Source organism: Podarcis raffonei, chromosome 1 (assembly GCF_027172205.1).
Source record: "Podarcis raffonei isolate rPodRaf1 chromosome 1, rPodRaf1.pri, whole genome shotgun sequence".
Lineage (NCBI taxonomy): Eukaryota > Metazoa > Chordata > Lepidosauria > Squamata > Lacertidae > Podarcis > Podarcis raffonei.
The window spans coordinates 29,026,884-29,040,578 of record NC_070602.1 but is presented as its reverse complement, the minus strand read 5'-3'; the positions used below and the strand labels follow the sequence as shown (position 1 = coordinate 29,040,578).

Genomic DNA, 13,695 nt, shown 5'->3' with positions numbered 1-13,695 from the left:
CCCCATTTAATGCACATGGAGAGGAAGTCTTCCATGTAATGAGTACATAATGTGTAAAGCATGGGAAACTATTCTAATAATCATTAAATTACTTGAAAGTGCAACTGCAGTTGCAGATCAGCCGCTGCTGATCCATTTCTTGTCAGGGACATTTCCTAAGAATGGAAAATTAGGTGGGCAAGATATGCCTTTTAGTTCTCCTACAGCTATTATTCCTCCTCTAGCATGGTGCAGTGGTTAAAAGTGGTGGATTCGTAATCTGGTGAACCGAGTTTGCATCCCCGCTCCTCCACATGCAGCTGCTGAGTGACCTTGGGCTAGTCACACTTCTCTGAAGTCTGTCAGCCTCACTCACCTCACAGAGTGTTTGTTGTGGGGGAGGAAGGGAAATGAGATTGTTAGCCGCTTTGAGACTCCTTAAGGGGAGTGAAAGGCGGGATATCAAGTCCAAACTCCTCCTGCCCTCCTCCTCCTCCTCCTCCTCCTCCTCCACCACCACCACCACCACCACCACCACAGTTAGCAGTAGTAAAAATACACAACCTCAAGTCCAGGATAAGAACAAGTGATGCTTCAGTATTTCTGGAACTATGTAGATGTAGACTTGAGCCATTCCTGAAATGAAAGACCGCTGGGAATCCAAAATAGAGTCCAATGTCAAAATAGGATATAAATAAGAATAATACATTTTAAAAACTATGAAACTTGTAGCAAACTTCAATTACACATTGGTTTCTTGTTGCTTCAGCACTTCTTTTTCATGGGTAGGTTGTATGACATGCTTCAGCATATTCCAGGGCTTAAATTGCTTTTACAGCATTCATAAGAACTGAACAAACATATGTTTTTTTCTTCCTAGGCATCAGTGGCAGAAGGAACCATAAATTGAGTTGTGCAAGAATATCCCCAAATGAAATAAAAATGCAACATTCAATCATATCTATTCAAAACAAAAGCAAATAATAATAATAATTCAGGACATGTCTTAATCAAAAGAAATCTGTTGCATTTATTTATAGTAGAAGGAAGGGATGGGATTGTAAAACATGTGGCTTCTGATTCTGCCCCCCCCCCAAATCCTTAGTAATCTTGAACATTTAAATATGTGTGTGTATATGCATATACATACACGCACAGTTATTACAAATAGTAATCCCCTTCTCTGGTGGAGAGTTCTTTTGGATGAATATTTACTTTGAATGATCTGGATTTTAAATTTCTAAGGGTGAAGGAGTAGAAAAAGATAAACAAATTACTAAAAACATGAAAACTGCTGTTGATTGAAAAAACTTCAAAGGTGCATCTGATATCTCCAAACTCTAAGATACTGCCCATACAAATTCTGAAGAAAAGTGGCAGCTACATGAGCATAGCTGTGTGTGTGTGTTGTGGTGGAGCTTGTGTGTGTATGCTTGTGTATATCCGAAATGAAAACCAGAGATATGCAAAGGATTTGTGGTTAATGGTGGTTTGTAAGACCTTTATCAGGAATAAGGATTAGCTTTTTGACATGTTTTGTAAAATGAGAGTGAAAGCCTGCAAACCAAGTGTCTGACGCTGACATCTGACTAAGAACACACTCCTTCCATTAAAATCTGTGGATGTTTTCTCACTGACATCAATGGAATCTTTTCTCTGCGGCCCAAGCTTTCCCCTTTAATATGGAAAGTTGTGGTGTGTGTTTGTGTGCATGCATGCACATGCAATTTCATGCATGGAGCAAAGTATCCATACTTCCTCATCAAGTATGTGGTGATTGCCAATACTATTGGGCTATATAAATGATAGACACATGCATCTTCCTATATTTGTCTTTCTCCTTTTCTACTACCTTTCTCACTTCCTTTCTTTCTCTTTCTCAAAGGCCTTTCACACCTGATGATGGGTGAACAAGGTAAGTCTTTTCTTTCCTGCTTTTGCCAGTGCCTGACTGTGGCCACAATGATCCATGCTTCTTTCTAGTCCTGGCTTGGCTTGCATAAGCCCATATCCCCAAAGCAGCCCAACTGCTTTGTTTCCACCCCCCCTCTCTTGCCTTTCCATCACTCACTTGGCGAACTTTGGGCTGTGCAACCAATGCTCAAGAGCAGCCTCCCTGTCCCCCACAGCCTGGGCATTTCTAGATGTTTGGGACTCCAGCTCCTATCTGCCCCAGCAACTGTGGGCAGGATCCATGGGAGCTGTAATCTAAAATATCTGGAGGACCTCAGACTGGAAAAAACTGTATAATTCTGGGAAGTTTGAAGTCAGGTGTTCTGACAATGAATTGAAGTAATAAAAGGGAAATTAAGAGAACTGCAAACATGCTCCTTCTCTTCATATACTCACCAGCCTTTCTGTCTTTGTTTTGAAATCTGACAGTTTCTTTACCTGTTTGGTAAACATGGTCTTCAGAATTTCACTTCCCATTTCAGGGGAAATGTTCTGCAAGAACATACTTAACAGGTTTCACAAAATGACCCTAGATCCTTGAAGACAATTTAGAGCTTATGGTCTTTTTGTTTCCATCCTGCAGCTTATGGTATTCAAATACGTTCAGAACGCATTGTTCCAACAAATGAAGTTTGGTATAACCCAGGGCTGGATTGCACAATGAATTGCCTCTAAATCAGAAGCCTTGTTTTTGTCGTTTGGGCCAGATGTTATTGTGCATTGATTGAATTTGGCAGAAGGAGCTTATTGGCCTCATGCTGGGCAGAAAGTAGTGGTGTAAAGTTTGGACAAAAGCAAGCAAACATTCAGGAATTAGGTAGGGAAGACAGAGGATTTGATGCAGCTGTGGCATGATCTACCTCTAGATATGGCAGAGATGGAGAGATGCTGGATTCACACCCCCCATTTCAGCGAACAACAAGCAAATATTGAATGGGTCAGTTGAGGAAAGTGGTTCCTTGATCAGAAGGGTGGGTCCATAAAGTTTTTGGTCCCAGGTACTATAACTCAGTGTCACTGAGGAATCATCTGAACCTTCAGTTCTCTTTCAGTCCACATGTGTAAGGTACACTCTGCCTCTTCTGATTCAGGCCAAGCAGCTGAGGCCCCTCTAGTCAGGAAGCAAGGAGCTGAATTGGGATGGCAGCAGTAGGAGGCAAGTCAGAGCTATAAAGCTATCCTGGAACATAATTGTTCCTCTTTTGCTACATTGGCACAAATAGAGACATATCCTTTTGCAGCCACTACAAAATCCTTGCCCTAAGGTGTGGCACAGAGCAATCCAGTTCTACTTGCCAAGCAACCCCCTTTATTGAACATCTTGTTAGGTGAGGCTAGCACAGACTGCCACTGGTCTTCCTGCTGGGTCTGAAAAGAGCCCCTTTAGGATGAAATGAGAAAGGGGTCAAAAAGCTCTTTGCTACAGTAGTAAGGCACAAACATGAAATGCTAGCGTGTGCTGCTTTGCCAGATCACCCTTCTGTTAGCCAGATAGCTGTTGTGGTTGCATCTTTCTGCTAAAGCCATTGCCAAACAGGTAATGAAGAATTGAATTTTGCCCAGCTAATTTAGAATACTGCTGAAATTATATCTCACTAGTGAAAGTTCTCTGGTTAAAGTAAAAGTAAAAATCTTAAACCATAAGCCTGAAGACCAATGCAGAGTAATGCCACTGAGCAGTTATTTGAAATTCAGGTACATTTCCAAAGGGCCAAACTACACGTACATAATTGTATAGTTTTGCCTTTGAGTGAAGTTTCTGCCCCTTAAATTGCCAGGGAAGCAAAATTTGGATCAGGACCCTTGCAGGGGTGGTGGTGGTGGTAGGGAGGCTTTGACCTTTTGCACTACACTGCACCTTCAGTGTGAATGTATTGACCCCTCCCCAAGGAAAATTGCAGATGTTTCTGGAACCAGATTGAGATTGTAGCAGGGGCCAAACGACTAATGCCCTCCATTGCTCATGCTAGGGTCCGGATCCAGATCAGGCTCCTCATTCTCACAGTTTGTGGAAACCAAAGGTGGAACAATACAGTTAAGGTCCAATGGGGTCTGCCCCTAAGTTTTAAGATGGTGGAGCAGCCTGGATGTCTGCCAGGAAGCTTAGTGGACCCAATCTCAGTTCCTGATCTGTCACTGCTATTGTTGCATTAAGAGCCTCTCTTCCTTCTCTCTTTTTATTCTGAGTACTTGGCTGGGTTCCAAGGAGCTCTTCACTTGTCTCTTTACCCCTGCTTTATTTTTCAGCTGGTCTGTAGCCAGGTATGGTAAGCTACCGTAGAGTAAATACTGCAGTTGACAAGTCCCAACTGCCACACTCGGGTGTAAAGGGACTGTGACAGCAGGCTCTTCGGGAACCATGAAAAGCTCATGTTATACCAGCCAGATTCTCAAAAAGGCATTACATTGTGGAGTGTGCATCTGTCAAAGCAAGTGGTGAAATGCCTGCTTTATACAATTTGAGTCACTGGCCCATAGGTTTCAAGCTGCTGCCCATTCAGTTTGAAGACACTCTTGTGACTTCAGCCTGCCTTTGATAAATGACAGTGGTTTCTTCATCCTGCTTCCCCTTGCCTGGTGTCTATACTAGGAACCAATGACCTCTGGCATTTCTTCCCATCACCATCCTGTACCTATCTCATTGTGTCAAGTAACTGGCTGTATTTTTCTTTCCAGCTAATTCTCTCCACTGTTCCATCCCGATGAATATTTATATAGTGTGTATAAAATCCTAACGTACCTGTGTGACTCAATAAATGCATATTGTATTCAGTGGCAATATAATATAGAGAAACAACATGTGTGTTTGTGTATCTGGAACAACTGCACAATCTTATTTATCCTACACCACTATTGGTAGGTGGAAAATATTGGGCCAATATATTTCCACAGGAGAAACCCCTCCCTTTGCCCCATGTGTTAACCTTTGTTTTCCTTGTAGTTTTGGTTTTGATGTGGTGTGCTGTGCGTTGCTGATATGCTGCTATTGCATGCACAACCTGCCTTTCTCCATGTAAATTTGGAGCTAAAGTGCTTAAATAGTTACCTACGTACTTATCTGTTTTGTGTGGTTTGCTATTCCCTCTTCTTAAAAAGTGTGCTTTGGGTGTATTTTTCTCTCTTTTTTGCTGTGTTCATATGCTTATTTTCATGTTGTCTGTTGGTGATGTGCACAGTGATCTAATTTTAATTTTTGTTATTTTCTTTAAATCCTCCTTCCTGCTCTTTTCTCTCGCCTTCCCCCCTCGGTGGACACTTCTCCGTACCTGTGCTTATGTGGACATACAACTTCATACCTTATAGGTAGAAGTAAAGGTAGAGATCATTTTCTTTTAAAAAGAATGGCTCTGATTGTTGATATGCTTGTAAAATGTTTGTGTGTCGTCTTTTAAAAATCTGTGTGGTCCATACTAATGCTTTTGTTTAAAAAGAAAACCATTTTGCTGAATCATCTATTTTGCTAATCCCTAAGAAAAGATGTTTTGGGTTGTGGTCTGCCCTGTGACATTTGGAAATGCACAGGCTGCTATATGGGTTTGATCAACACAGGAAACAGTCTGGTGCCATGGGACAACTAGTTGCCACTGTTTTTTTCTGGCACTTGGATCTCAAGTGCCATCTTTGGAACTTGTCACTTGTGTTACAGCAGGGACGCGGAGCCTGCAGCCCTCCAGATGAACTCCAGCTCCCATCAGCCCTGCCCAGCATGCCCAGTGGCCAGGGATGATGGGAGTTGTAGTCCAACAGGATATGGCCCTTTATCCTTGTATCACAGCACCGGTAAATGAAACCAGCGCCAGGTAGGCAGCCTGCATACTTAGTAGGTCTATTAATAAAATAGCTGGGGCCTGCCATCTTGAGTTTGTGGGCGTTGTATTGGTGCAATTATGTCCAAACATGGAATCAGCTGGATGTGGGTGGATCATGGCACAATGCATATTCACTTTATGGAGGAACAGTCTTCTGCTCAGAAAAAAAAGAGATATAGAAATGATACTGAAACTTAAAATGAAGAACACATACTCCAATGTATCTGAAGTGGCCATTGTTATTTGAAATGAGTGGAAGAGCACCATACTTGGGGAGTCTTAACAGAAGGGTAAAAATCCACTCTTCAAAAGAGAGAGGTTTTCTCTTTTATGCATGTCTCATTAAGACACATCAGCAGGCAGGAGGAGTTTGTGGCTGTTAAAAAAGGCAGAATCATTTTGTGTCCACTGTGGGTCTTTTGTTGGGGGTGTTTGATGAAGAAGGAGAACCTGAGAAAACTCATTCAAGTTAAATCAACTCATTAATTCTTCAGAGAGATTATTGTGTGAGAGTATTTTTTCCATTGTTGCCCAATAAATATTTTGCTTGGAAATACAATGTGTTTTGCCAGTATGGTATACAGAGCTCTTGGAATAAAATGAACTTTGGACTCAGTTTAGTTGCTTAACTGGTCATCATCCACCACACTGCTTCATTTAATATATGATGTAATAGTTTCATATGAAGGCCAAGTTCATTCATGCACCCAGTTTGTGTGATTCCTCCTCCTCCTCAATAAAATTAAAATAAAAAGGGGTTGATAATGGAAAATGGGTGTGCATGAAAAATGGCCTCCATGTGGAATGCCTATGTAACATGTTGTCTTCCTCATGGCAGGAAGAGGCACATGCCTGATTCCCCTGCAATCACTGGCTCGGTTTGCATGTCATAGTACGCCAAAGAATGCTTTACTGAGAATGTTCTGTATCCTGGAGTGAAGCTTGCACCCACTTTGCTCCTCCCTGGACATTTTAGCTCAGCTTGAGATAGCAGCTAAGCCAGTGTTCGACGTAGCATGTCATCTGAGCCCAGAATTGTGGTTAAGGTCTGTCTTCCCTTAACCATGACCTGTAGCCAAGAACAAACCTAAGCTACAGATTGTGGTTGAGAAAGAGACTGCTTAGCCCTGAACCTTGGTTTGGATGACATACTTAGCCAACGTTTGGCTCAGCTGATGTCCTGCACTGAGCTAAAAAAGTCCAGGGAGGGGACAAAGCAGCTGTGATGTGTAGTGTTAAACGAAAAGTGGATTTGTTCTAAAGCATTTATTCCATATGTGGATTTTGTCATTTGACTGTTACAATGCCTTGCAGTCATGCATGACATCTGGAATTGAACGAGACACCAAATCCAGGAACTGCTGGGTGGACTTGAGCTTGTTCTGCAGTGGCTGTTCTTTCTTGAGGAATAAAGAGGAGGATGAGAATTAAAGAACCATTACTTATAGTGTATTTTCTACCCTCACTAAATAAATGATGGCCAAATAGATAATAAATAACCTCCTTCTAATTTGCTATTGAGCTTGAGTTAATGTCTAGTCACATTCTACCGTATCATTTGTTCTGTAGACAGCCTTTAGATAAGGAAATTATAATTGACCTTCCTGTTGCATTCCACTACAAATTTCCTCACTCCTACCATGCTTTTTTTGGGTGTTGGTTTTTATGATCTTTCTTGGTTTGACCACACATTGGTTTCTTTTATCTTCGCACACTGCAGTAAATGCATGACTCCACTTGCACACATATGTGCAATAGAATGTGGGAAGCCATAAAAGAAAACAGGTCAATCTCGCCCCCCCCCACCTCTCCAGTCATTGATTTCACTTTGGTAGGTCAGCCTTCGGATTCTTCCTTTTAATGTGAGAAGCCAGGAGCTGCTGTGTTGCAATGGCAAATTCTGTGTACACACCTACATTGAAAGCCCATTGAAAGCATGCTGCTTCCCCAAGGAATCATGGGAACTGTAGTGTATCCCTTATGAAATTACTGTACATTTTCCAGCACCCTTGACAAAATTGCAATTCCCAGGATTCTTGAGGAAAGTTATCAATCTTCACATAGCCAAAGAATGTGAGCTGTGAAGTTTAATTCTTATCTTAGCCATAAACGTACTTGGTAAACATGCAGTCTTGGTTCAATTACAATCTGAGGATAATAATAAGCCAATAGGAAGCTGGCTTATATTAAGCCACACTTTTTATCCACCCAGCCTGGTATTATCTACTCTGACTGGCCATTTCTGCCTCAGACAGGGTCTCCCCCACCACATGCTACTAGTTCCTTCTAACTGGAGATGCCAGGGATTTAACAGCGAACCTTCAGCAAAGAAAGCATGTGACCAAAAGCATGGTCCCAACTCTCAGCAACTGGCTTCTCCAAGGCTGGATGTCAGGAACACTGCTGTAATACATATGGACTACTTCTGAACACTCTAAAGCGCTATGTAAATGTGAACTGTTGTTAGGATTTCACTTCTTTTTATTCATGTGGAGTTCTCAGAGACTGTGAGTGAAATCTAAAGACAACTTAACAGGTGCATTAAAAGTCAAATTGAAATCAATGATACTTAAATATCTTATTGATTTCGGTGAGAGCTTAAGCACATCTAGACTTTGCTGTGGCGTGCCATTACAACCCCTTGCAGAGAACTGCATAACGTGATGCACAGGCTGACATACTCTAGATTGTGCAATGCTTGGTACACAACATGTGCTACGTATAGGGTTATTCGTGTATTATTAGAACTTTTCACCCACCTCTTTACTTCGCAAAATTGCATATTTTCTTGGGCTTTTGTGTACCTGAACAGATGATCTGGAATTGGTTTTTTCCCCTGTGTGGATTGAACACTGCTACCCACTATTTAGATAGACACAAGAGAGACATTTTAAAAAGGCATATACCGTATTTTTCGCCCCATAGGACGCACCGGCCCATAAGACGCACCTAGTTTTTTGGGGGGGAAATAAAGGGGGGAATTATTCCCCCCCAGGTGTGGGGCTGGGGCGGGGGAAGCCCGAGCTTCCCCGGACCGCAGCCCCCAGAACAGGCAACTCTCCGCAAGCCGTGGGAGCCCAGCGCCGGGCTCCCACCGCTTGCGGAGATCTGCGCGAAGCCTGGAGAGTCCGAGAGCGATGGCGAAGTTGCGCGCAGCTTCGCCATCGCTCTCGGAGCTTGCGGGGCTGGGGGCGGGGGAAGCCGGAGCTTCCCCTGACCCCAGCCCCCAGAACGGGTCCCAGAGCAATGGCGAAGTTGCGCGCAGCTTCGCCATTGCTCCCGGAGCTTGCCGGGCTGGGGGGGATAGCTTCCTGAAGCCTGGAGAGCGAGAGGGGTCTGTGCGCACCGACCCCTCTCGCTCTCCACGCTTCAGCAAAAGCCTGCATTCGCCCCATAGGATGCACACACATTTCCCCTTCATTTTTGGAGGGGAAAAAGTGCGTCCTATAGGGCAAAAAATACGGTACTTAAAATTTTAAGGTAGGAATACAGCAGACACACACTTTACAAGTATGTGCATCATGCAGGTACCCTTATTAGAAAGTCAGGGCTGGTCACAGGTAGGGATGACTGATGACTCAGTCTGTTTCTGGACCATTTTGGCCAAATTTGCATGTGTTCATTCCACCCTGTATCTGCATGTGTTTTGAAGTACGACCATTTTTATTTAAATAATATTTTATTTCAGTTGGTTGTATCCAGAGTAGCACTAAGTGAACGTTCTGTCAGTGCAATGATTTCTGGTTGGGGAGTGGAGTGTTCTTCTCTCCCCACCCTATGCATTGCCTAAATCTGTTCTAGGGTTTCCCATAACTCTCTGGTACAGATTGTGGGGGTTCCATTGTGGAAATGGAAATCTTTGTGCTGTTGGGACACATTGGATGAATACTACCCCATGTATGCATTTCTAAACATATACCATATTTTTTCATGTATAAGACGCCCCCATGTATAATATGCCCCCTACTTTGGGGGACTCCAATTTAAGAAAATATGCATATGCACTATCCGTGTATAAGACACCCCCCCCGATTTCGAACCTTTTTTTAGATTAAAAAACCCTAGTCTTATACACGGAAAAATACGGTATTGCCCTGAAATGCTTGTTATTAACAATTTTTTTTAATTTTGGTAATTTTGGAACTGAGAACTGTATCACACAATTTTAGAGAAGTATGAAATCTGAAGAATAATTATATGTAGAAGTCTGCAGTCCTAACCCCACTTACCTAGAAATAAGATCCATTAATCCCAATAGGGCTTACTTCTGAGTAGACATGGTAAGGATTATGCTTTTAGTCTGGGAAGTGCAAACTGGGTCAGTTTGCTTAAAAATGCAGACCAGACGAAATTTCCATATATCCCTTGCTGTCATTTTCTGTTAAAAGTACACGTGGTGGCTAATCTGGATTCTGTACTATAGCATGAAACAGCACACAATTTATACAAACAACTGGAATGATTAGAAATTAGGTAGATCCCCCCTCTTTTTTGTGCCTAGTTTTCAGTGATGTGCAGAAATGTATAATATACACATTGAGACTGTTTGCCTTTTTACATTGTAGATGAGTTTGAAAGCAGAGTAAGATATATAATGTAATATGCGGTAGAGAGAATTGAAGCCTGTAGCATTATGCAGTGTGTGTGTGTATAAAACAATGATAATACTTTGTGGCTGCAATGATCTTAAGCACTATTTCTTGGAAGGACGTTCCATTTACATCACTGGGATTTATTCTAGGTAGAGAAAAAAGGTGAAAAGTGCTGAATGGCAGGTGACAAGGGGAAAATTACTGACTTCTTTTTGCATGCTTAAATAATTAGTGGCATTTAAATGAGTTATGTGCAACATATTTTTCCATTTCTCTTTGCCAGCAACACCACTAGGATTTAAGAGCCTTGTGAATAAGATCAGCTTAGTAGCCAAGGGTTTATGCAAATATTTAAGCAAGCCATCAGTGACTAATTATTTAAAAAAATTGCACTCTAATAGAATCTAATTATAAGGGGAGAAGGCACCATTACATCTACATTGCCAGCCTTGGCCATTATTCTTAAAATGTTAGTTTGTCCTATAAAATGGACGCAGTGCACTTTTTGTTCTCTGTAAAATTGTTTTGAAACACTCTGGCATTTCATAGAATCATAGAATAGAATCATAGAATCATAGAGTTGGAAGAGACCACAAGGGCCATCGAGTCCAACCCCCTGCCAAGCAGGATACACCATCAGAGCACTCCTGACACATGGTTGTCAAGCCTTTGCTTAAAGACCTCCAAAGAAGGAGACTCCACCACTCTCCTTGGCAGCAAATTCCACTGTCGAACAGCTCTTACTGTCAGGAAGTTCTTCTTAATGTTTAGGTGGAATCTTCTTTCTTGTAGTTTGGATCCATTGCTCCGTGTCCGCTTCTCTGGAGCAGCAGAAAACTACCTTTGTCCCTCCTCTATGTGACATCCTTTTATATATTTGAACATGGCTATCATATCACCCCTTAACCTCCTCTTCTCCAGGCTAAACATGCCCAGCTCCCTAAGCCGTTCCTCATAAGGCATCGTTTCCAGGCCTTTGACCATTTTGGTTGCCCTCCTCTGGACACGTTCCAGTTTGTCAGTGTCCTTCTTGAACTGTGGTGCCCAGAACTGGACACAGTACTCCAGGTGAGGTCTGACCAGAGCAGAATACAGTGGCACTATTACTTCCCTTGATCTAGATGCTATACTCCTATTGATGCAGCCCAGAATTGCATTGGCTTTTTTAGCTGCCGCGTCACACTGTTGGCTCATGTCAAGTTTGTGGTCCACCAAGACTCCTAGATCCTTTTCACATGTACTGCTCTCAAGCCAGGTGTCACCCATCTTGTATTTGTGCCTCTCATTTTTTTTTGCCCAAGTGCAATACTTTACATTTCTCCCTGTTAAAATTCATCTTGTTTGTTTTGGCCCAGTTCTCTAATCTGTCAAGGTCGTTTTGAAGTGTGATCCTGTCCTCTGGGGTGTTAGCCACCCCTCCCAGTTTGGTGTCATCTGCAAATTTGATCAGGATGCCCTTGAGTCCATCATCCAAGTCGTTGATAAAGATGTTGAATAAGACCGGGCCCAAGACAGAACCCTGTGGCACCCCACTAGTCACTCTTCTCCAGGATGAAGAGGAACCATTGATGAGCACCCTTTGGGTTCGGTCAGTCAGCCAGTTACAAATTTCCCATCCTTTTCTTTCTTTCTTTTTTAAAAGAAAACATGCTAAAAAAAACAGTTTTGTGTGTGAAGCAGATGGTATTTCAGATGAATTGCTTTCTTTTAGTTGTGTCTTTTTTTACACACACACAAAATCCCCAAGTTTTACTTCTGAGAATCAGCTAATGCGTGAGCTCTAAATGAAAAAAATCAGGTTGTGAAAGAGGCTTATTTGAAATTGTTACATAGATGTTACCTAGCACCTGAAATACTATCAGGCATTTGGGTTATTTTCTAATGGTTGGAATATCTGTATACAATGGGAGCTTTTCTGAATATGATGGGCTTGCCTGTGCGCGCTCTCTGTCTCTCTCCCTTTGATTTGTGTGTTGATTTAGATGAAATCAATATGTACATATTATGGCCCTTTAGCACTGTGACTCAGTTATGTAGATGAAAGCTTCCTAGTAATCTAAGAGAACTGGAAGTAGTTAGACTCTACCTGCAAAGGTGGCAGCATTTTGTGGGGCGAGAGCCTTAGCCTGGCAATTATTTATTTTATTTTTATTTATTAAATTGATATACTGCTCTTTATCTGAAGACGGCACAAGGAGAAGGGGACAACAGAGGACCAGATGGTTGGACAGTGTTTTCAAAGCTACTAACATGAATTTGACCAAACTGCGGGAGGCAGTGGAAGACAGGAGTGCCTGGCGTGCTCTGGTCCATGGGGTCACAAAGAGTCGGACATGACTAAATGACTAAACAACAACAACTTCATCTGAAAATTTCAGGGAGGTTCACAGCATAACAATGTAGGATAAAAGCAGAAAATAAATAGTTAAAACAAAAACAAAACAATAACACCTCTCCCACAAACATATTTTAAAGGCCATAGAATATTTATCAGCCAAAGGCCTGCTTGGAGAGGAATGTTTTCCCCTGGTGCCTAAAGGTATATAATGAAGATGGCAGACGAACCTCCCTGGAGAGACCTCTTGTGGAGAAGGCACATGAAGAAGGGCCTCAGATGATGATCACAGAGTCAGGGTCAGTTTATATGGGGAGAAGCGGTCCTTGAGGTACTGCAGTCCTGAGCCTATTGAAGAGATACAGAAGTTGTCAGAAACAGTGACGTTCACATACCGTATAAAATTATTGCACAGGTGAGGAGTTTGTTTCAATGTTACTGGTCTCCATTTAGCTTGTATTATGTCTAGCAATAAAGAAATTGTAAAGCAGTTTGTTAGAGCACCAGGGAGAATTTCTTCGACTCTCAGCATAAGTTTAGGAGACATTGCCTAAATATGAAGGTATGGCATGAAATGGAAGAACCTAATGCTTAGGCTCTTGTTTGCCTGGCCACAGTATTCCTCTTTGTTCACCTTTTGTGTGACAAGCAAGGAACCAGCAGGGTGGCTCAGTTCATACTGCATATGGTAGTAGCTTATATAGGAAAACGTGTGGGATCATTTTCCATATCTGATGACAAATGGGACTTTTGCTTAGGTTGACAGTTTTCCCCGTAGGGAAAGGTAAACTTGCACCACTTAACATTTTCAAAATGTTAGGCGATATGTACTCAAAAGAAGAAATAACAAGCTGCCTATGTTTCAAATCATAGGACAAATCACCATCTAATGAATTATAACCAAGACTGATAGAACAGGTGTAATTGTCTTCTTCCTCTCATAATTATTTACCTCTGCTTTGGATCCTGACAACCAAGAAGCTCATGGAAAGGGACTGTCCTGTTTCCTCAGCTCCCAAATATTCTG

General features: G+C 42.1%; 1 protein-coding gene across 19 annotated transcripts in view; it reads left to right on the top strand.

The window, feature by feature from the left end:
• The window catches only part of NRXN3 (neurexin 3), a 1,132,087-nt gene that overhangs the window by 106,775 nt on the left and 1,011,617 nt on the right, over positions 1 to 13,695 (top strand). For 18 of the 19 annotated variants that reach the window (XM_053378036.1, XM_053378027.1, XM_053378045.1 and 15 more), the window contains exon 4: positions 1,865 to 1,894. The exons of the other annotated variant lie outside the window; for it this stretch is intronic. In XM_053378036.1, the coding sequence (XP_053234011.1) occupies positions 1,865 to 1,894 (30 nt within the window). The remainder of the gene's footprint in view (positions 1 to 1,864; positions 1,895 to 13,695) is intronic. 19 annotated transcript variants of the gene reach the window in all.